Genomic DNA, 21,861 nt, shown 5'->3' with positions numbered 1-21,861 from the left:
ATTCCACGATCTGGCATTCCTAACTTCACTAATAAACTGCCGTAAATGAGGTAACAAATGTCTTCAATCAACAGCAAAGTCTGGTTATACATCTCCTCATTTACCTCAATATCGAGATATTTTTAACTTACACGAATTCGATGTAAAATGTCTTCTGACATGTTATCCTTGTATTTGTTCCACAACTCAAGTGGATTGAATGGGAAGAATGTCGAAATTTTGATAGCAAATAATGGGCGTATCTGACTTGGAAATGCAGAAATAGTTGCTTCAGCCATTGTCGTGTCCCAATGTTTATCGATTTCAAACAAATTGAGCTCTTGAAATGCAGCACGAAATGTTGTGCACACTATACCATTAACATTTCGTAGTGATTCGAATGTTGCTGGCACTCGAACATTCACCAGTAACAACCGCAAATAGAAGCATTCATCATTCTTCGGATGAACTGTATAAATACGGCCAAGAGCTTCAGTAGAATGCACATCCGAATGACCAGGAACCGCGTCGCTTTGCTTCCGACGTCGAAATTTCTCCGATGAAGCGTTCCAAATGTAATAATGGGGCATCTCTGAGTAAAGCAACGTTCGGGCAAACGGATCGCTTTGGCAAGTCGCAAAGAAACTCGTCAATGTTGTCGCTGGAGGTACTTTAGCTCGTTGAGCAACATTCGACGCTTTGAAATAAACTCACTGCCCATTCTCCAGATGCACCGCCAAATGTACAACAGTGGGATGACGTTTGTGAATAGGGAATGAGAATATGCGCCAAATCGCCTCATTGAAGATCACATATCGACCCACTTGATAGCCGGTAATTTCATCGTTGATATCGGTGGCTTGGATGCCAAAAACCACCATATCGCTGCCTTTCGTAACATATTTACAGATGTATTTGATCGATTTAACGTTTGAATGTTCTTGAAAGCAGTGTAGAATATGGAACAATCCAACTGTTGTCGGCCACGAAATTGTTTCCTTTCACTTTCGTTGTGATAGTACGACCGTTATCATTAGGTGATCGACGCCGATATAGCGGATAACCATCGTTGCCAGTGGTAGTTTACGCCTTGAATTTTCGTGGATAACGTTTGGAACACTTGCCATCGACCATGTACGGTGATTGGGTGTTGATGGCGCCAAATGGTCCATGAATCATATTCGTAATTACAACATCATGTAGGTCTTGATCGGTTTCGGGATCAGGAATCTCGACACATATGATATCATCTATTTGGTTTGGTTGAATTATTTCGACTAACCAAATAAGAATGTGTGCATGTGGCAATCCTCGTTTTTGCCATTCGTTTGAATACATCCAGCATCGAGTATCACCAAAGAAGCGTTGCTTAACAATGTAGTTCGTTAGCAACCGGATGTTTGCTTACAGACACGTTTCAATGTTTTTAATTTAATATTTTTCATAATATAGTTGTAGCTTATGTACAACTCAACCATTTCAAAAAGTAGTAAACAAAACAGCATTAGGGTTGCTAGAAGAGCGTTCCGATGGTTTGCAATATTGGCGACAAACTCGGGGGCACACTATTCTTCACTTTATCCAAACTTTCAGTTATATATATTTTTTATTTATTTTGTGAAGGATATCTTAAAAAAGGTAAGTGAATAGTTAAAAACAAAACAAATCCTCTAGTTAGTAGTTTTGACCTACTTGACAGTTGTTGCAGTGTTACCAACTCCTAAAAAAATACCACTAAGATCAAGATTAATTTTTTTCCGTGAACTTTTACGATATTTTAATGTTTATTCTACTATTCGGGGCTAATACGAATACAAGGAAAAAAAATCATTAAAATCGGTACAGCCGTTCTTCAGTTATAAATGGTGTAACTAACCCGATTTATGACTTTGTTTTATATATATATATATATATATATATATATATATATATATATATATATATATATATATATATATATATATATATATATACAGGGAAATATATAGATATATAGATACAAGGAAAACACTAGCTCAGATTTTTAAAAAATTCAAATTTGCCTATTTTTGCGGTTGACATCTAACTTTATGATAATAGAAATACTGACATCATAAGCGATAATAATGTTCGACAGCTTCTTTTATAAGTCTTCTTTAATATCTACAATTTTTTAACTACTTTTTTCATTCAAATTAATGGCTTTATGTTTAAACGCGAAAAACAGTTGTCACAAATTTCACCTCCCCCACTAACAAATAACAATTCCACTTGCGAACTAGAAAGCCTTTTTGGGATCATTAGGTCTGCAACTTCAAACAATTAAAGAGCTGTTATACTTTCTTTTTCCGAATTTCGACATTTTTCGTGACAATTTGACTGAACAGTATATTTCAGCCGTGGCACAAGATTGCTTTGCACCGGAAAGAAAAAGTAAAGTTTAGTTCCGTTTTTTAACGCTTTTACTTCGCTTTGCATATTCCATATTTGTTAGAATGAAATTTTGTAACCGGTTTTTAATTTACTCCGTTACCTATTCGAATTTTGAACAATTATTAGTTCAGATGACTATAGAATAGTTTAATAATTTTATCTTATTTATCAATTAAAACGTTCATTTAGCTGAAAATTTATGTGACAAAGATAATACCATCTAGGATTCAGTTTCAGAGATCTTCATTTTTAAATTCAATAATATTAATAACAGCGAATGATGAAATATATTCAAACCAAAATATCAGAAAATCAAAATCAAAAAGACATTTAAACATGCCTTTATTAGTACAGCTAAGAAAAGGATATATTTCTTTTTTAAAATTGAAACTCGAGAAATATCCTGTAGAAGTGAAGTCAACAAGAGCGCGGAATTCCGCACATTCATTCATAGTAAGAAACAAGATTAAAATTCTAGTTTGCTTGGATTATTTCAGTTAGAATTTTTAGGCTTCGATTTGACATCCGTATTTTTGATGAAAAAAAAAAAGATATAAAAGTAATGAACTGAGATTATTATAAGAGCATAAAAATTAAAATATTTCTTCTTTAAGTAAGAATATTTAATGCACTAACGAGATATTTATATTGTGTACAAATTGAAATATTTCATTCGGAACATTAGCAGAAGTGCCTTTTCTTCACGATGAAATTCTGTGAGGCTGGTACTGGATGTGACCCAGGCTATTCGTCAAATCATCCAATTAATTCATTATGACGCTACCCTGACACTGCTTGATTTCCAAAGAAGTTATAAATTATTTTATGACTTTGTTTAAGTTACAATTATGTTAAGAGAAATGAAAAATAAAATCTAAAAATAAGAGATATAAAAAAATCTACTTATATGAGTGTATTAAAAAAGAAAAAAAAATTATCAAAAAAAATTTGATGGTTAAAACAAAATGCGTAAAAACCTGAGCACGGTAAACAGCAGGAGGAGTGTATAAAGCCGTTGAAAATATTATAAGAAACAAACAAGCAAGCAAGCAAAATCTTCACCTCACATTTTCACAATTTTGAATAATTTTTTTTGACTATGATACATTAATTTTTCTTGAACTTTTTATGTATCATTTAAAATGGAGATTTAACGAAGAATCATCTTGAGGATCTCTTAAAGATAGTCTGTGATTCCCCGATTTCGCCTTATTCCACTAGAGCTTTTTATGGCTTTAAAAAAAATCTAGACCAGAATTTGTCTGTACGCTTGACGATGAAAAAAAAATATATCTTATACGAATTTCTCATATCCTATCGAATCAGTTCGTACAAATTCATAATGTCTTGTATATTTTGTTACAAAAAATCATCTGTTGAGTATACGGGGAGGTTCATGAAGTTTATAAAGTCTTATTTCACACAAAAAACCCCGAAAACACAGGTAGCAAAGCACCGTAGAAGCTTACATAAAAATAATTGCAGAAAATAAAGCAACATATATACTAACATAGAATCGCTAAACTATAAACAACTAGAAAGCCCCCTCAACGATGAACATTCCAAAAACATAATTCACTAGAATGTTTCATTGTATCTCTTCGAGCTTATACAGTTTCCCCTTAAGGTGTACATACACACTAGAAGATTTTTTTTTTAATTTTAACTTTAAAAATACAGTTTTTTCACAGTAGGTTATTAATATAAGTTTAAACTCATTTCAGTGAGAAAAAAATCCATATTACATTAATTAGTAATTAATTAATTAATGAATATTTAATGAGCTTAGCATATTTTTTGAAACAACATATCTTAAATTCTAATTTGTACAGACACACAATTCTAGTTGGAAATAATGCCTAATATTAGTCTTCATGTTGTCTGCCTCAATCAAGTTATAATATATATAGTTTTTTTAACAATTTTTTCATCAACGATGAATAGAAAAAGCGAGATTTTTTCTGTAATTTTAACTTTTAAATAGCCATTAAAAATTTATTTCTATAAATATAACGTTCATTGAGATACAAAACATCCACTGTTTTATACAGATTATTTTCATATATAAATAATTGTATTTGGTAAATTTCTTTTTGAGTTATGATTGTTTGAGTGAAGCAACATAGTGGAAAAATATCATTCTGCATAAAACGAATTCAAAAAATAATCGAAACTAGAGTTTTTAGTGAAAGTACCTCAAGAAAAATAATTATAACTCGAGAAGTATTCCGAATATTGACAACATCTTAGTATCGTTTGAAAGCTAAAGAATCAGAGAACATTTTCAAGCAATAAAAAAAAAAAATTCGATATTTTGAACGATTTTCGAAATTTCAAGTGTGTACGTACACCTTAAAGACATAGAATATTCTAGAAGTCTCTTGTGGATCTCCTTATAGAGATATCGCTATAGTTATAGTTTTTAAAGAACTTTCATTTTTATCTCCAAAGTTGTCGCCAAGTTTGGCATTAATGTCATTACCGGCATTCATCCAGTATCCATTAAAATATCTGTAAATGTCTCTTCCTTACTATGACAGTAACTAATCATGGAAGCAACATTAAAGATACGTAAAAGCATCGATGAAAGAACTTGCCATAGAAGAAAATCGCGCTTCGATGACAACATCTTTTAAACGCTTGAAAGTTTTATTTCTTTATCTTTCAGTTTAGATCATTTATTTCATTAATGTGGTGATATAGAAGGGCCTCGATGTTCCATTTTATTCCAGATTTTTTAACATTTGTAATGAAAACTTCATTGACTTTGGGAAGAGAAGTTTCACATTCTTCGCGAATTCATTCAATGAAATGAATGAATTCCTCCGGTGAATATACGAAGACTCGATGACAATACTTTATTCCAGAAGAAGACATTGTTCAGAAAAGTCACATACAGAACACACAAGCAAACCGTAAATCGTTATCAAAAAATTTCTATGACGTCTGCAAGAGAACTTGCTCCTCAGTGAACACTCCAAAGAGAAAATTCAAGTGAGCTCCCATTTAAATTGTCTCCGGGACAGAGTAATCGAATCCAGAAAGATCATCAGATCTTTAGTGCCAAAAGAAAAACATTGATGTACTTTCTACCTTCTGTTTTATTTTCATCAAAACCAGGGATTATTGCCTTAAACCGTAACTGGAGATGGGAGTCACAGTGACTCCATGTTGTTCATTAGCTCCGGTTATCCCGTGGGGTTTTGTCCTTGAATACAATCATCTCCTCAGTATCTTCATTTGCTCCTTTTTCAGTACGTTGGCAAAAGTCTAAATATGAACATGTGCGTATTCTTTTTCAAAGTAGAAACGAAGTAGATACTCATTAAAAGTTTGTTTACATTTTCCTTATATCATCGTTCTAACATTTAACATTTTTAATTTTAATATTTTTAAGGAATTACCAAAGTAATTACCTGCTTTCCAGAATGTATTGTGTTTCCAAAAATTAATTCAAATGTTTTTTACAAAAGACAAGCCAGTGTCCTGGCATAGGGGTAGCGCATATTCCCCCTGATCTGGGCGTCCTGGTTTTGGCATGATTGTTCTTCCGTTGTTCTATCTGTGAGATGTGCGAATGTGCCCTCCTATAAAAAGGGGTTGTGCAAGCGAATGAGTGATGCGTGAGTAGCAAAGTCGTACTCTTGACCCTAGTTGGCGCTACTATAAAATCAAGAGACGCTCCCCCTCCGGCTTAAATCGCTGTCTTCGTAACAGCGGACTTGTCCGTGGCAAGTGCCATAAGAAACAACAAATGACAAAAAAGATAAATAACAACGGAGTCTTTCTCACTCCGTGTCTCTGGCCGCGTGAGGAAATCCATGTTTACATTTACGGGTCAAATTGATATTGAATTTGGTGCCATTGATTGGATGTGCGCAACAACTTGATAAATTTTGATTCCTCTTTTTATTAAAGGTCCTAATTGGTACATTTGAATTTCTTTGATTTCATCCTAAGTACACCAATGACGAATTTTCTGAATGAGAATGCACAAAAATTTATTAACATACAAGCAAGCTTAGCAGAAAAGTTCATCTGTTTTCAGTTGAGTTATTTTTCTGCCTCTTAGGTTTGCAGGCGTGCCGCAAGTTCCGTGGACCAGCCGAAGCTTCTGCTTCATCTGGGCGATCCAGGATAATCTGCAGTCGCAGTGGATCGCATCTGGAAAAAGAATCAAATGAAGTTCTTAATTACAGGGTATAACTTTATTATCTTTTTGTTTTAGAAATTGGAACAATTTGCAATCACAGTAGAGTGCAAAGGAAAAAGAATGAAATGAATCATATTCACAACGGTGGCAAAATGAAACTAGAGGTCAGTGGCACTTAGAGGTTAATTTTATGTATTCTTATATCCATAAGTATCTTAAAAAAATGAAAATGGCATTCGGTTTGGGACATTTTTTACCCCCTCATAATATTTGATTTAAAAAGTAATCAAACATACAAACGTTTTAACACCACAACATTCCAACAGGCTGACACCAGTGAAATCTATAACCCGTATTTCTCCCCTCTCCCTCCCTCCGATCACTACGTTGTTGTATCGAATATGTTGTTCAAAAGATGCAAATGAATCCGAGTTTCGTATTATTTTTAGCCCCCTAACTATATGTGTCTTTAAAAAATGACATGAACACTTTGTCACTCTCCCAGACCGTTATAACCCTCTTGATTCGTCTCAGACAACATGCCACGGAATTGAATAAGACGCTGAAGGTACATTCCGATAAGTGAAATATATCCTTTCTTTAGAAAGAATTTTGGAAACTGAATGCTCCATTTCCTTTATCAGAATATTGATCCTATCCTTTCACACGGAACATTTATCTCTACTAATACTAAAGGCAAATGTGCATAGGCTGTGTATTTTGCCGCAGACCATTGGGCCTACAAGTGCCACATTTGCCACTTTGAAGGCTGAGATTATGCACTTGGAAGAGGATTTTTTAAAATTTCAGTTGATTAAAAATGAAATGAAATTTTGATGCTTCGATACATTTCAAACATATGAAGGAAAACAATAATATTTGTATCATTTTATGGTGTCCGATAAAGTTGAAAAAGCCTTTATCGGTTTAAAATATTAAAAAAATAATAATAATAATGATCGAAATGTAAAAATCTAACTTGTAAGATTTTAAATCAGTCTTTGTATTCCTTCTTTGCAAGATCGAGGGCTAAATAATAGCACTACTTTAAATCCTGCTTGACATTTAAAAAGCATTTGGTAGCAGCGATATCTATTTAAAGATCGAATATTCCTATTTATTGTTATTTTGTCAATGTTATCAGAAAAATCTATTTCGAAGCTACAACAGTATATGAAAAAAAAATCTGTTGCTGAATCGGTATGTATAAGGATACATATAGAAAAGAACTGTGCTGACGGATGCTTTTCAGAGTGGATAAAAGCATGGTAGAAGAAACAAGAATCAAATGCAGAAGATTATGGGCTCCGTCCTCTAATTGTGCTCTGAACTCGTATTATTAAAATGTAAAAGACAAATTTGCGCTGTAGAAACGAATTTTTTGCCTGCATTCGGGATGGCTGATCAAGAATTTGCTTTTGAAGAGGAGTATGAATGTGGATCAGTTTCCCATGGAAGTACCTCCGGTCCTATGCAAGTAATTCTAGCTCAGGGATTCTCTTAGACCTCAATGCTCGCTTTTATCATTGGAAGAAACCCTATTTCCTTTGCAACATACGTTAGACCAGAGGAAATGAAAATCATATGCAATATTTTTCTGACATAATTTATACATTGAAGGAAAGATTCATATTCTATCAGTTCGTAATCAAAAGCTTAATGACGCATTTTTAAAATTTCATAAATGACATCAATGAAATAAAAGATGTCGATAATTTACTATTAATATAAAAATAAGTCTATGTGAAAATGGAGGCTTCTTACCGTTAAAGAAAACTATCTTGAGTTGATTCCAAATAGGTTGGTAAGTTTGAGCATCAAGTATTATGATTGGATTACCTCCCAAATACAAGTATCTCAAATTCGGCATTTCAGTGAACATGTCTGTAGGTAATTCTTGGATTTGATTCTTACTAGAAGTATAAACAATTAGTCATGGTGAGATACTTAACATTATATAGTCAAACATATTTTAGAATTCATATTTTACCTGAGACCTAGTGCACTGAACTTCTGGGCGGGCTTGGGAAGCATAGATCTTGAAAAAACTTTCAACTTATTTTCATCCAAATGTAAATGCTTCAAATTGGTGAAACTAGCAAATACTTCAGCAGGTAGATATCGAATATGATTACTCCGGAAGTTAATATTTGTTAAAGGTAATTTAGAGAGTTTCAAGAAGTCTTCTGAGATTTCAGGCAAATGAGATTTGGAAATTTCCAAGTCCTGAAGCGTGATGAGTCTCTCCAGAAGAGTCCATTCCCAATGACTGGCGTACGAGCAGTTCTTCACTCTGAAGGAAACGAGGCTGTCTTCGAGGCCCTTAAAAGCGTGCTCTGACTCGCCGAGGGACAATATCCTGGAATCGGATATGTTTATGGACTGGAATAGAGAAAATGAATAGAGTTACAGTGATCGGTAAAAAAAATTATTACAAAATGCAAATTTTTCGTATCCGAAAAGTAGAGAAACAATGCGTGCTAATGGGAACCCCGACCTTTGTTTAGATTTTTCATTTTCTCTACCCACCACCTGCAGTTGCTTGTCATTTCCGTACAAAATTTCGTTTGAATAGAATGCGGCATATGTGAAGAGACGACTGAATCACTTGGAATCCCTTCAAACGAGAAATGCTTCTGTCATGTGCTTTCTTAATGTGGATATTTAATCACTATATATATATATATATTTCATGTTAATTGACATTAGTATAAATCAGCAAAATATGGCTTCCGTGAATTTTTTTAGAGGTAGAAACTGATATTCATCATGAATGAATACAGGAGCATTAGACAATCTTCGTCCCTTATACGAAGAACGTTAGTAACATCTGGTGTTGAGAGAATTGCATAAAAAAAGCACTGGAAATACCTAATATAGCTCTTGGAAAATGAAGATGAATTATACCTTCGCAAAAAAGACGATAAAATTCTGCGATTTTGAAACGTTTATATTCCCACTTGACAAATGCCAGGACTGTGTCAAGCCTCATTCGAATAGCAGATAAGCGCTGCTCTCCATTGATATGCAAAGAAACTTTATTTTTAAATCTTTAAACAGAAGCATAAGCAGCTAGTGGATACTCTAGCCGTCCATAGATAAAATATTATGAAACTATACTGTTGTTAATTGTAAATAGCTTTCCGTGAATAGTATTGTTGCGGCAATTTTGTATCAATCGTTAGGCAACAGTTTGCGACTGTATTTGATTTCAAATATTTTATTTGGGAAATACAAGATCCCGGAACTTAATTTTTGAGATACTTAATTTTGAGAGTGAATAAATTTCACCCCCTCCGCGCGCACACAAGTCTATAAAAGGCTAACAACTGATTCGGTTTACTCCCAACAAACTTTAGTTATATCAGACAGCATCACTTTTGCTGAAACCACGCTTTGACACTTTTGTCATCACTTTTTTAGTCGATTGGAGGTTTCTCTTGACACGGAGTTTTCTTTCGGCCAAACAATTGTTGCAGTTTAATTTTACTTTTCCATATTTTAGACTTGTCGATTTCTACTGCAAATTAAAATGTTTCAAACCAAGACATCTGTGCCATCAAATGCGCCCCCTTCCACAAATGAAAAGAGATACTCGCGGCAATAATGTGAATAGACAAGCGGTCGTGAATCTTCTAAGGTAGGACTTATATTCATGACGATTACAGGAGCAATTTGTTCTCTATTCTTGATTTGAAATTTTCAATAGTACCAGAGGACAAGACTTTAGCAAATAAAGTTGAAGCGACAGCAGGCAGTGGAATTCTGGAAAGCAAAGAGATTTGCATCACAAATTAACAAATAACGTTGATTAGGTTAAGAAATAAAGCGCTGACTTACAAACTATTTGAGATGTTACTGCGTTCGGGATGAATTTTTTGAAAAACGTTCTAAAACAGTTACATTTTTGATTTATTCCATAAAAAGAATTAAAGAAACCAACTATGAAAAAATATACAAGAGTTAAATGACAAATGTTTTTAAAAATTGATAAAAAAAAAGACCTTTTTTGGTTAATAAGAGGTATAAAGCAAAACTCTCCTGGTGTAGAAGTTTATCAGATGAGCTCAAGAAATACACTACCCAGTCCCTAACAAAAAAAGCTCTATTTTTATCCATTCTTTAAATACTGGAGTGATAAATAACACGAAATGTTCATTTTTTTTAACATTGTGAAGCATAGAAACATTTCTAAATGAATAGTTTACTTATTCTCTAATACAGGAACTGCAAAACATACTGAGAAATTATTGCACAAAATGTGAGCAAAAAATAAATAATCATAAAATTTTAATTTATGATGTTTTTCGTAAGAAAATTCACCAAAGAGTAGAATTTGAGAAAACAGCGTCTGAAGATGAAACAATATCATTACGAAACGTATATAAATGCAAATATAAAAATCCATGTGACTTCGCCAAAAATAGAAATAAACTTTATGAAGAAGGCTGTTCCAACATGAAATAGAAAACATGTTATAATTTTGCAAAAAAAAGGGGGGGGGACCCTGTCTTTCCAACGTAGTTTTCCTCTCTTAAGATTAATGTTTTGTCAAATGAAAAGGATTTTTAATGAAAGTGAATCGTTGCATCTTTTTATTTCGAAAACATTTTAAAATTGGATGGCCAACAATCACGGTATTGAGAATCACTTTAGGTCATATTATATTTTTCGATGAATCAGGCAACATACGCATTTTTATAATGAATTAAAGGGAACTTAGTGCTGTCTAGGCCAGGAATGGACACTCTTGATACCCTCTAGTTTTTAAAAATAAATTTCACTTCATTATGGTTTTAATTTAGCGCAATTTTTGCATTGGTCAATTTTAACTCAAGATGTCTTAAATATGATAAATATATTTACAAAATAAATAAGTAAAATAAATGTAAACTGAAACGAATATGCTACGATATTTACATAAAAATACAGAATTATATTCAGTAGCATACATTATGTAAATTATTTTATTCCTGGAAAATTAACAATAGTGAGATTGAAAGACTGTGAATATAATATTATATTAAATAAAGATGAATTTTGCATGCTTCTAAAAGTACAGACCGACTTAACCCCTTCTTCGATTTGGCTCAAATTTTGACGCTATAGATGTTAAATTTGAACATCGAATTTTATCTTTCCGTTTTGCATTAGTATATGGAACTTACAGCAAGCATCAAAAGAAAGTAAATACCCATGATTAATTTAGAAAATGTGCTGTTTCAAATATCTTATTGACTTATATTAAGTAGACGCATGGAATTATTAACTTATTTAAGCAGAATCGGGCAACTTGTAAACATGCAATTAAAATAAAATATATAAAGAAATAACTCAACTTGAACCTAAGCTCGTCCAATTTTAAGCATAAAGAAATAAATAATAAACACTCAACTCTTTCTCCTTCGATTGTTTTAATTCTCTATAGATATCACTACTTTTTTCATAGAGGATTTTGATATAAGTTAAAGACTTATATTCTACCTGAATTTATCTAAATTTCTAGAAACATTTGAGAGATTTTGAGATAGGGAAATAAACAGCACTAGAAAGGACAAAATGGATGATAAACTTGAAGGAAAATGGTAAATCCTTACGTGAAATAGGAAAACATGTTGAAAGAAGTCACTGCACGTTGAAGAAAATTCTTGACAAAGAATTCAAATAAAAACAGATTAAAGTTATTCAGAGAACAGGAAGACCAAGACGACTTACTGATACAGAAGCGAGAGCAGTAGTACGGGAAGCCAAAGCTAATCCAGCTTCAAAATATCGCAGAAATGCTCTTAAAATATCACAAAGCCTCTCGCAAAGATCAGCGAAGGCAGTAAGTGCAAGAGCATTATAAAGAGGACTCTTCATGAACATGGTAGGATTCCGTGTAAGAAAATATTCGTCATGAAGCCGAACCAGTAAAATTGTCTGCTGTTTGCCAAAAAGTACCTTAATAACTGTTTAGATTTTTGGAATAAAATTTTACTTAGTGATGATAAAAAAACTGAATTGTTTGACACATAAAATCTCGCAAAAAATATGGATATAAAAAAATAAACAATTCTGCATTAAGCATTCAGTTAAGACCATTAAATATGGGGCGGATTTGTTATTATCTGGTATATATGGTGCCAGCAGGAGTCGTTCATTTAGTATTTGGCGAATCTACAATGAACAAAATGGTCTGTCTCAATATTTTAAACGATAATTTTACCCCTAGTGGTACAAATTTGGGATTGCCACGAAGCCGAATCTTCCAACATCATAAGAATCCCACACACTCATTAAATATTTGTAAAGAATAGCTACTCTAAAGTGTTGCGAAGACTTTGGATCATCCTTCACAGTCTCCATTGAAAATTTATGGGCGTATCTTGAAAAAAAATGTATGCCAAAGAACAATTTTTAATAAGGAAGAATTGAAACAAATTGTCATAGAAAAATGGCAAAAAATCCCTCCCAAACTAAAAAACTGGCAGCAACTATGCCTAGTCGATTAAAGGCAGTGATAAAAATCTAAAGGACACAATATTCATATTACAACTTTCATTGCTTTTGTCGCTAGCGATGTTCTCTATTTACTTTTATTTGACGCATGAAATTTGATGCTTTTCTGTTTCATTTGAATCATTTCTTTTTCTATTTTGATTTATTTAAACCTTTGCAGGTTGTTGCATCCTACATAAATATGTTAATAATTATATATATTTGCTTTATATTATAAGTCATTTATATATTTGATAAATTTTCTATATCAATCATGGGTGTTTACTTTCTTTTGCCTCTCACTGTATATTCAGATAGACATATTTCCTCTGAATGGAATTTGCTCAAATTTTGATAGAAATCTTCAAATTTGTTGTAAAGATCGCCTACCCAATTTCATTCGTCTAAATCAGAGCTTTTGTCGCATAACAGGTATAATGCAAAAAATCTGTTTTTCGAACTCGTGGAGATTCCTCAGAATCCCTTTCTTTGACAATTCCAATAGTTTCTCTGTGCTTCGGATGTGAGAAAGAAACGGCTCGCGATGAGATTGGATCATTGAGAATTATTTAAAAGGAACCCAATGATTTTAAAATATAAAAAAATAGTCAACAAATATTAATAAACACACACAAAAAAAAACCCTGCCTAGAAACAACTTATAATGACGGATATTAATACAAGTTATGGAGTTTCTGTTCAAAACATATTTTGGTTTATTGCTTTATTTTATGGAATTATAGTTGAGATCATTTATTTACAATATCGCAATTATCGAATCTTTCAAAGAAAAGAGCAACTTTATTTGATTCAATTTAGAATTTATCACTCAGTTTCATTTGAACGTGGCTGAAAAATAACTTCAACGCACTAAGTTATTTCCCACATGATTACGAAGATTTAGGTAATATTAAAATAATGCTATCCATTTTGAAAGGCTAGAGCATTTTGTAATTTAAATCCTACATATGAAATGCTACCAATTTTTTTTTTTTTTTACCGAATTATAAACATTAATAATTCAATTTGTAAACGTTTTTACGCTTATGAAAGGATTTATGAATGCGATTCAATCATCTTTTCACTGACTAGCTGAATAATAATATTTTCTTTTTTTTGCTAGCAGTGGCATGAAGTATTTTAATAGGGTTTAAATACTGAAAACCTAGAAGAAATTTTTCGAAATGGGAAAATATTTTAATTATTCTATCGTTGTTTTGAGGGTATAAGTATTTTATCTCAATGAATTCAATGTAAAAAAATATCAGTAGTCAGATCCTACATGAATATTCCCATAGAGCACGAAAATTTTCACCCCTCTTTCTCTAAAATAATACAGTTAAAAATAACTATGGAATAGCATGCAGTTTTCTACCCATTCGCATCGTAACTATTAAAATAAGTATTATATTCTAGAAAGCATAATCAATTGCTTTGCTACTGCCCAGAAAAACTATATATTTTGTGAGTGGCTTCATCTAAGCCTTCTCACATACTCTCAAACAAAAGTGAATGAGTGAGTGTGCGTTTTTCTTCTTAGCAATTGAAAATGAAAAGGAATTGCAATTGTTGTCACACACCAAATCACATACCAAATTTGCAGTTTTTTTAATTATCGAGTTCTGAAAACAGGTACCAACAGACGCTCAGCCTTTTATTGTAGATCACAGATATAACACCTTATAGATATTAAATCTGCCCATTGAATTTTATCCATCCAGCTCTTTTCGTTTTGTTGTCATCGTTTTGACTTATATTTGAACAGTCGGACAGACAGATATCTTCTGGATGGATTTTGCTCAAAACTTTCTAGAAATCTACGAATGTGAAATAAAGATCTTATTCCCAATTTCATCCATCTAGCTCAAGGCGATTATGAGTTATCTTTATCACAGACAAATAAATAGACGGACAGACAGATGTTTCGAACTCAGGGAGTTTCAAAATGTTATGTTCGAATTTTACCGTTAAATACTTCCTCGGCACTTCGATATTGTAAAAATGAAAAATAATACAACAAATAAATTAAATTCATATTTTCATTTCATATTTCATTTCATATTTTCAAATGACAACTTTTATTGCTATATACTTACCGCTTTAAGATAAAAAATGTGTGGTCATTTTAAATATTCAAAATAATCCGAAAGCTCGAATCAAATATAAAGAAGTGTCTATTTCACAATTCTTTATTATTTCTGACATCAAAAGGAAAAAAGAAGCCGGAATGTTTTGTTGATCCTAAACAATATCTCCAAATTTCAATTACATTTAGTGCATAATTATTTAGATTAATGAGTGCTTAACTATTTTAGATTTCAATTTTGAAATGCATCCGTAAGAAGATTATCTAATTTATATATTGAAATTCCGTATTATATTGCAAACAAAACAATTGGTTCCGTGTCAACTGCGATTTTCTTTTTCGTATCATCAACCTTATGTCCGAAAGAATTTCGTCATTCCGCTTGTAAAATGATAGAAAGAATGAATGACGATAGAATCTCGTTAACAGTACACTGAGTTTCAGTTCAGTTTGCATTTCAAAAATAATTAAAGGTATAAAAAGCGGGAATTTTCGCTTCACTTGAAAAAAAGGTTTCCTTTACATAAATAGTTATTTCATTGTTTCCCTCATGATCAACTACATGAAAACGCAAGACATCAAACTGCGATTTGGAAACCGTTTCACCATTGGGCTTCACATACGACAAAAAGCTGACTGAACGGAAACGCGGGCGGCCTTCTGATATCGGAACATTTTACCGATATCATTATACATTATACCGATATTTTACGAGAAATTTCCAACCGCCTCGTGCACTGTGAAGTAGCAACATGCGGGAGTGATCGGGGAATTATGACTATATTTGCCCCTCCACAGGACATGGGAACAGGGTTTAACTGAACACGCCCACCAACCCATCCTCACAATGCACGGAGTTTTCTCTTGGTCCCTGTGCTAAAAGAAGACACATTCCGGTCAAATGCATGTGATCAGAAGAGTCACGATGCTGGGCGAAGCTAGTGTCGTGGAAAGGAAGCACTTTCTCTAGAAAGGCAAACTGCAGGCAGATGGAGTAGATATTTAAAAATTCCATAATGGCGTGGGAACGGAAATTTCTGAATACCGGGAGTTTGAAAGCCATAATAGCGCATAGGATTATGAGAATATCCCTGACTGAGAGTGAGCAGGTACTCATCCTTTCGGAAATTTAACCAAGATCTGCAAGAAGTCGGATTCTACTGCAGGGGTACCAGTTGTCGGGGCGGGATGTTTAACCCTTTCGTGGCGAACAGCGACTTTAGTGGCTCTGGCTGAGTTGCTCTCTTCGAACGAACAGCGCCTTTTGGCGTCGTTCATTTGTGACATATCCTACCCTAAAGTAGGTTTCTCAAATGTTTTTATCGGTAATTGTCTTATTTCGTTCTAGTGTATTGCGGTGCTCATTCACCTGTTCTGGATTTCTTTTCACGGGATAATTATCATTTGTTTTAAATATAGTTTTTTGTAAATTAAAATAAACAAATAATTAAATGAAAAACCAAATGAATCAAAACAATGATAAATTACCACCATAAATTTGTGGAGGATACCACAATTTGTTATCAGTAACTGCCCAATAATGTCCATTAAGTCGTTTGCTTTCAACGCGCTATCAGCACACGCTTCTTGTGCAGAGATTTTTTTACATAGCCAAATATAATTATTTACAAGTTTTGCCCCGATCATGGAAAGCAGCAGAACGGTAGGCGGAAATGCGTGATTTGAAGCAAACACAAAAAGCGAACCGGAACAGGATTTTAATGTAAAGATTGTAACATTGGATTATGTATTGAGTCCTGCTTTAAATTATACCATACAATGGAAAATTATAAAAGAATTTTAAAGATTACTAAAATTGTTATTATTATTAATGTTATTGTTTGACCGGCCAACCGCTCAGGAAATGACACCTCATTTGAAATGACTCGGGTATCTGCTCGGTAGATTTTCAACCGTAACGCCGGCTGCCTAGAGCACAATTCATTTCTGAGAGCGAAAGGGTTAAACGGGGCATTAATATGACTAAATTGAAATCTAATCATATAAAAATATGAAGGAGATTTTAAATGGTATCTAATATCAGAGAGTTAGCAAAGATCACGAAATTAAAATCGTTTCTAAATAAAAAAATCACTTGATTGTCATGGCAACACATTAAAAATATTTATAATTATATGATTAAAATGCATTCATTTAATCATTTGTTCATTCAGGTTGTATTAGTAAAATTGTCGTTCGTTGTAATAAAGTCATTGTTATTAAAGTTGTAGTTTTTTTGTAAAAATTGGTTTCAATAAGTGTGGGTAAAAAGCATATTTGGTTTTCCTCACTATTTTGCGGAGCACAAAACTCAAGTGCTACATTCTGAAAATTAAAGTCGCGGTTAGGGATTGCAATACCGGACCAAAATTTCAATACCGGTATTCGGTATTTTTTAGATTTTAATACCGGGATACCGGTTTTAATACCGGTATTAGAAATTTTAGAAAAAGAAAGAAAACACAGATGTTTCTTTGTTTTATTTGCCATTTTTGTTAGAAAGGGTAAATATCACAAAAAATAATTTGTAACTTATAAATTATAACTGTATATAAAGAATCACAAAAAAGTAAAGGAACAACTTATTTATTTAAATCACAAAAAAATGTAAATATCACTATTCTTGTCTGTGGTACTATGACAAATTTTTAAAATGTTATCATAAAAAACATAATGCATCAATTGTACTGTCATTAAGCCTGAAAAGTAATTTTGGGCAAAAATTACTAGCTGTCGAAAACGTTCTTTCGGCATCTATGATAGTTAGTGGTACTGTTAGTAATGCACGATATATTTTTTCCAAGTATTTACCTCTAAATCCCTAATCTTCAAATAAATCGATTTCTTATCGGATGGTTTTGGATATAGCTGATTTCTGTATTGTATTTTGGTTCGTTGACATTTTCTTGTTTATCGCTAATTCTAATTTTTGTTCAAGAGACAATTCCTATTCACTATCGACAGTAGTGACATCATAATCTTCGATAACTGAACCGAATTCTTTTGAATGTGGATAGGTTTGTAAGTAAAAAATTTTAAGAAAATTTGCTATAAACTTAATCAGATTTGAATTGGTTCTTTTCTTTTCTTCTTTTTTATTTTCATTGTTAAAATCATTATAATTATGTAAATATCATAAGACATTTTCTATTTCGGTATGCCTTTCTTCTGTGCGATTTTTCAATGTAATATATAATCTTCAGACAGTCATGTGTGCTGTTCTAGTGCGATGTGTGCTGTTAGAAGTAAACGGTTCCAACGTGTTTTAAATTCTAATATTAACATATATTCTGTTTTATTTTCAGTTAGTATGTATTTTAGTAATATGTCATCTTTTATAGAGGAACGTTTAAATATCTTAACAATTTTTCGGATATTATAAATTATAGGAAGCAATTCTTGATGGTTTAATATTTCATCCTCATTAGCAATATCTTCTTCAACAATTAAATAGTCATTATCTTTATTGTCAATATCACTCTCCCACTTACTCTCTTCAAAATTGGAATTCGAAGTTTCTATATCCACAGTATTTGAATTCTTCTGTTCTTTATTTTTTTGGTATAATACATCTATTACTCCTAACTGAATTCCATGAGCATAGCACACTTGCTGATTTGCACCCATCAACTTTCCAACTTTTTCCATAACTGTTGCTCCATTAGTCATTATGAATACAATACCTTTTTCAGGGATAATCCATGTTTCGTTAATTTAGTTTTAAGCAATTAATTAAGCCATTCATTAGTTAATTAACTTCGCCCGTCAGGGAGACATAAAAACAAAAACGTATACTATTTTGCTATGTTGGCGATCCCAGAACATATAGTGGAGACAATTTTAAAAATTTCTAGTAAATACCGAAAAACCGGTATTTAAACTTGTGAATACCGGTATTACAAAATTGTACAAATGGCTCAAAATACCGGTATTTTGAGCCATTTGTACAATTTTGCTATGTTGCAATACCGGTATACCGGTATTGCAATCCCTAGTCGCGGTATTTGTAGCCTTCCCCGAGGTCTACGATCTTATTCGGGAGTGTGTGAAAACAATTTTCGAGAACTTTCCAGCTGGTTTTATTCCTCACAAAAATGTTTTTACTTCCGCAAGTTTATGAAACAATATGAAATTTTCAATTTCCGATTCAACTTTCCCTTAATATTCTGTTTATTTGAAATCGAATCAATATTCTTATTAGAATTAGAATATTACGCCGATGTAATCTTTCAGCAGAGTGGAAAATGCTTAAGAGAATTTGCATTTATCAGAGAGACAAGAGAATGCAGCTGTTATTATTCACACCCTTAAGATAAAGCCGCCGTTTGATTTGAACTATGGACATTTTTTCTCGCCAAATGCGATCTTAAAATGAGGGATTCACTTATTCATAACTTGTATTTAAATTGATTCGTTTCTCAAATAAGAGGACAAACTGCAGCAAGTATGATTTTAAAAAAGAAAGGAAATTCACTCGCGTATAAAAATAATTTTATCAAAACATTTTTTCTTTGTTTCATACAGTCTACTGATATTTCAAGAAATGACAATAAAGTAGATTTATTAAACACAGTTTTTAAAGTTAGATTTATTATTCTACTAAATGCTAGTACTTTTCTTATATTTTTTACCTTTAATAGAATTTATTGTTATAAACAATTGTTTTCTCAAATGAGCCACCAGGTGGCGTCACGTGAATGGAATGAAAATGAATTAGTTTTATAAATTACCTAATAATTAAGTTATTGAAGTAAAAGTCGATCACAAAAGTCCAACTTCACAAGCATTCGAAAAGGAAGAGTGAAATAAATGCATGTAATGCATAACTTAAAACACGAAGTCATAAAAAGAACTATTTAGAGTGTGATGCGCGTATATGGAGTGTTTCTATAACGATGCTGAACTTTGCCTTATACTTATCTTATACAATATGGAAAGTTTTGTGTTTAGATTTGTAGTAAAAATGCTCAGCTTTTATACATAAATATGTTGTATTTCTGTGGCTTCATAAAATATTTATAATCGGATTTATTCAAAGGTCTATCGGCTCTAAAATTATATTGAGATTGGCAGGCTGATTCTTGCTGCTCAATCTAAAATTTTAATTAAAGTTATGTCTTTCACATCACGCTTCAAATAGATAACTATTATGCAGACCGATTGAAAGGAATTCTTTTAAACAATAGTTATTTACAATACGTATTATCATTAAAGAGAACAAAAGAGTCGAAAATAACCGGCTTTAAATGTGCTAGAAATATTTCTAAAATTACTTATAAGTTTAGGGTTTAGGGTAAGTATTACCTATATTAGGTTTCAATTGGCAAATTTCAAAGTTTGTATATTTTGTCTTATTTTATGAGCAAAATAACAAATCTCCTCGTTTCCTTTAGTGAAGAAATAAAATGGAATGAATCAGAATTTCTTGTTGGTAAATAGAACATAATAATTTAAAACAAACTCATTTAGCAAAAAAAAAAAAAAAAAAATACAAACTTGATTTTATAACTCTTCATTTTTTTATCATTTAAATGCAGTTTTAATTAAAATTGTTTGATTGAAAATTAATAAAATAAATTACATACTTTGAAATTATTTGTAACAATCTAAATTTATTAATCTGCAAGTTTAATTTATTAATCTGCAGAAACAGTTTTAGTCACATTTCAATCTTTAGTGAATAAAAAAGCAAGATATTTTGTGAAGAATGAACTGGTTTTCTCATGTTACTACAAAAAATAGTAGAATGTTGCTGTAAAATATTTTTTTTATCGATTCGGAACGATTTTTTTTTATTTACTACGTGCTACTAAAGATTGTATATATTATGATAAAAACCTTTTTAGTTTCTGTGGTATTTTCTCATTTTTCTAAATTTTGATTTATGAGTATATAAATAATAGCTTACAAATGATATTTTAAGATTCGTTCATTTTTCTTCATTAAAACCTTTTATTAATTAGAACACAATAATTATAACATTATTTTATTGAATTAATTAGAATAAAATTGAATTAATTAGCATCAAATAATTTAAATTTTCATGAGATGTATGGCATATTTACTTCCTCACTATGCATTGCAAAAATAAAAAAAAAAATTAAAATTAAATTTCAAAAATATTTAAGCTTGCCTATGTCAGTAGATCCTACCTGAATGTGAGTTCCTTCAAAAGCATTTTCAGGAATATACCTGAAGGAGACGGACTCCAGCGAAACGCCGACCAACGGCTTCTTCTTGGCGACCGTCATCACCTCCACGAACTCGTCCTGGGAAGTGACGTCCTCGCACACAACCACAGGCTTCTTACTGGCCAGACAGTAGCACGGGTGGATGTCGTGAGGATTGGGACAGTTGTTTTTCTTGCCGAAAATCGAGTACCCTGAAGACGTGGAAAGGACCGCGAAAAGTACGAAAGCCGCTATTTGATTCATGTTCCCAAGACGAGCGAGAAGAGAAGCCGCAGGAGGGAAGATGAAATGTTACTTTTCCGTTCTAGACTGTACTTTCTTGATAAAGAAATCGGGAAGTAGCCTTGATAATTTTAATCTGTCTTTCTTTTCAAGGAATTTTCAGAGAAAGTAAGAAAAAAAATAGTTTTGAGCAAATGCGTGGTTGCGCAGAAGTACCGGGTGCGGCATAAATTCGTGCACACTTCAAAAAATCATAATAAAAAAAAAGTAATGCACGAAAAAAATTGCGGTTTGAGAGAATATGTTCTGAGAGCCTTTGGATTTCGTTATTTCCATTA

At 32.3% G+C, this 21,861-nt stretch overlaps 1 protein-coding gene across 1 annotated transcript; it reads right to left on the bottom strand.

Moving 5' to 3' along the window:
- Positions 1-6,281: 6,281 nt before the first annotated feature.
- Positions 6,282-21,620, bottom strand: LOC129961080 (leucine-rich repeat and fibronectin type-III domain-containing protein 2-like). The gene is made up of 4 exons (XM_056074895.1): positions 21,263-21,620; positions 8,535-8,926; positions 8,309-8,457; positions 6,282-6,555 (listed from the first exon to the last, which is right to left on the bottom strand). Exons 1-4 carry the CDS (start codon positions 21,542-21,544, stop codon positions 6,413-6,415), a joined length of 966 nt encoding a protein of 321 aa, XP_055930870.1. The 5' UTR covers positions 21,545-21,620; the 3' UTR covers positions 6,282-6,412.
- Positions 21,621-21,861: the final 241 nt, after the last annotated feature.

This window comes from Argiope bruennichi, chromosome 2, assembly GCF_947563725.1.
Source record: "Argiope bruennichi chromosome 2, qqArgBrue1.1, whole genome shotgun sequence".
Taxonomy (NCBI): Eukaryota; Metazoa; Arthropoda; class Arachnida; order Araneae; family Araneidae; genus Argiope; species Argiope bruennichi.
Note: the sequence above shows the minus strand (reverse complement) of the source record. Positions and strands in the feature narration are given on the sequence as shown.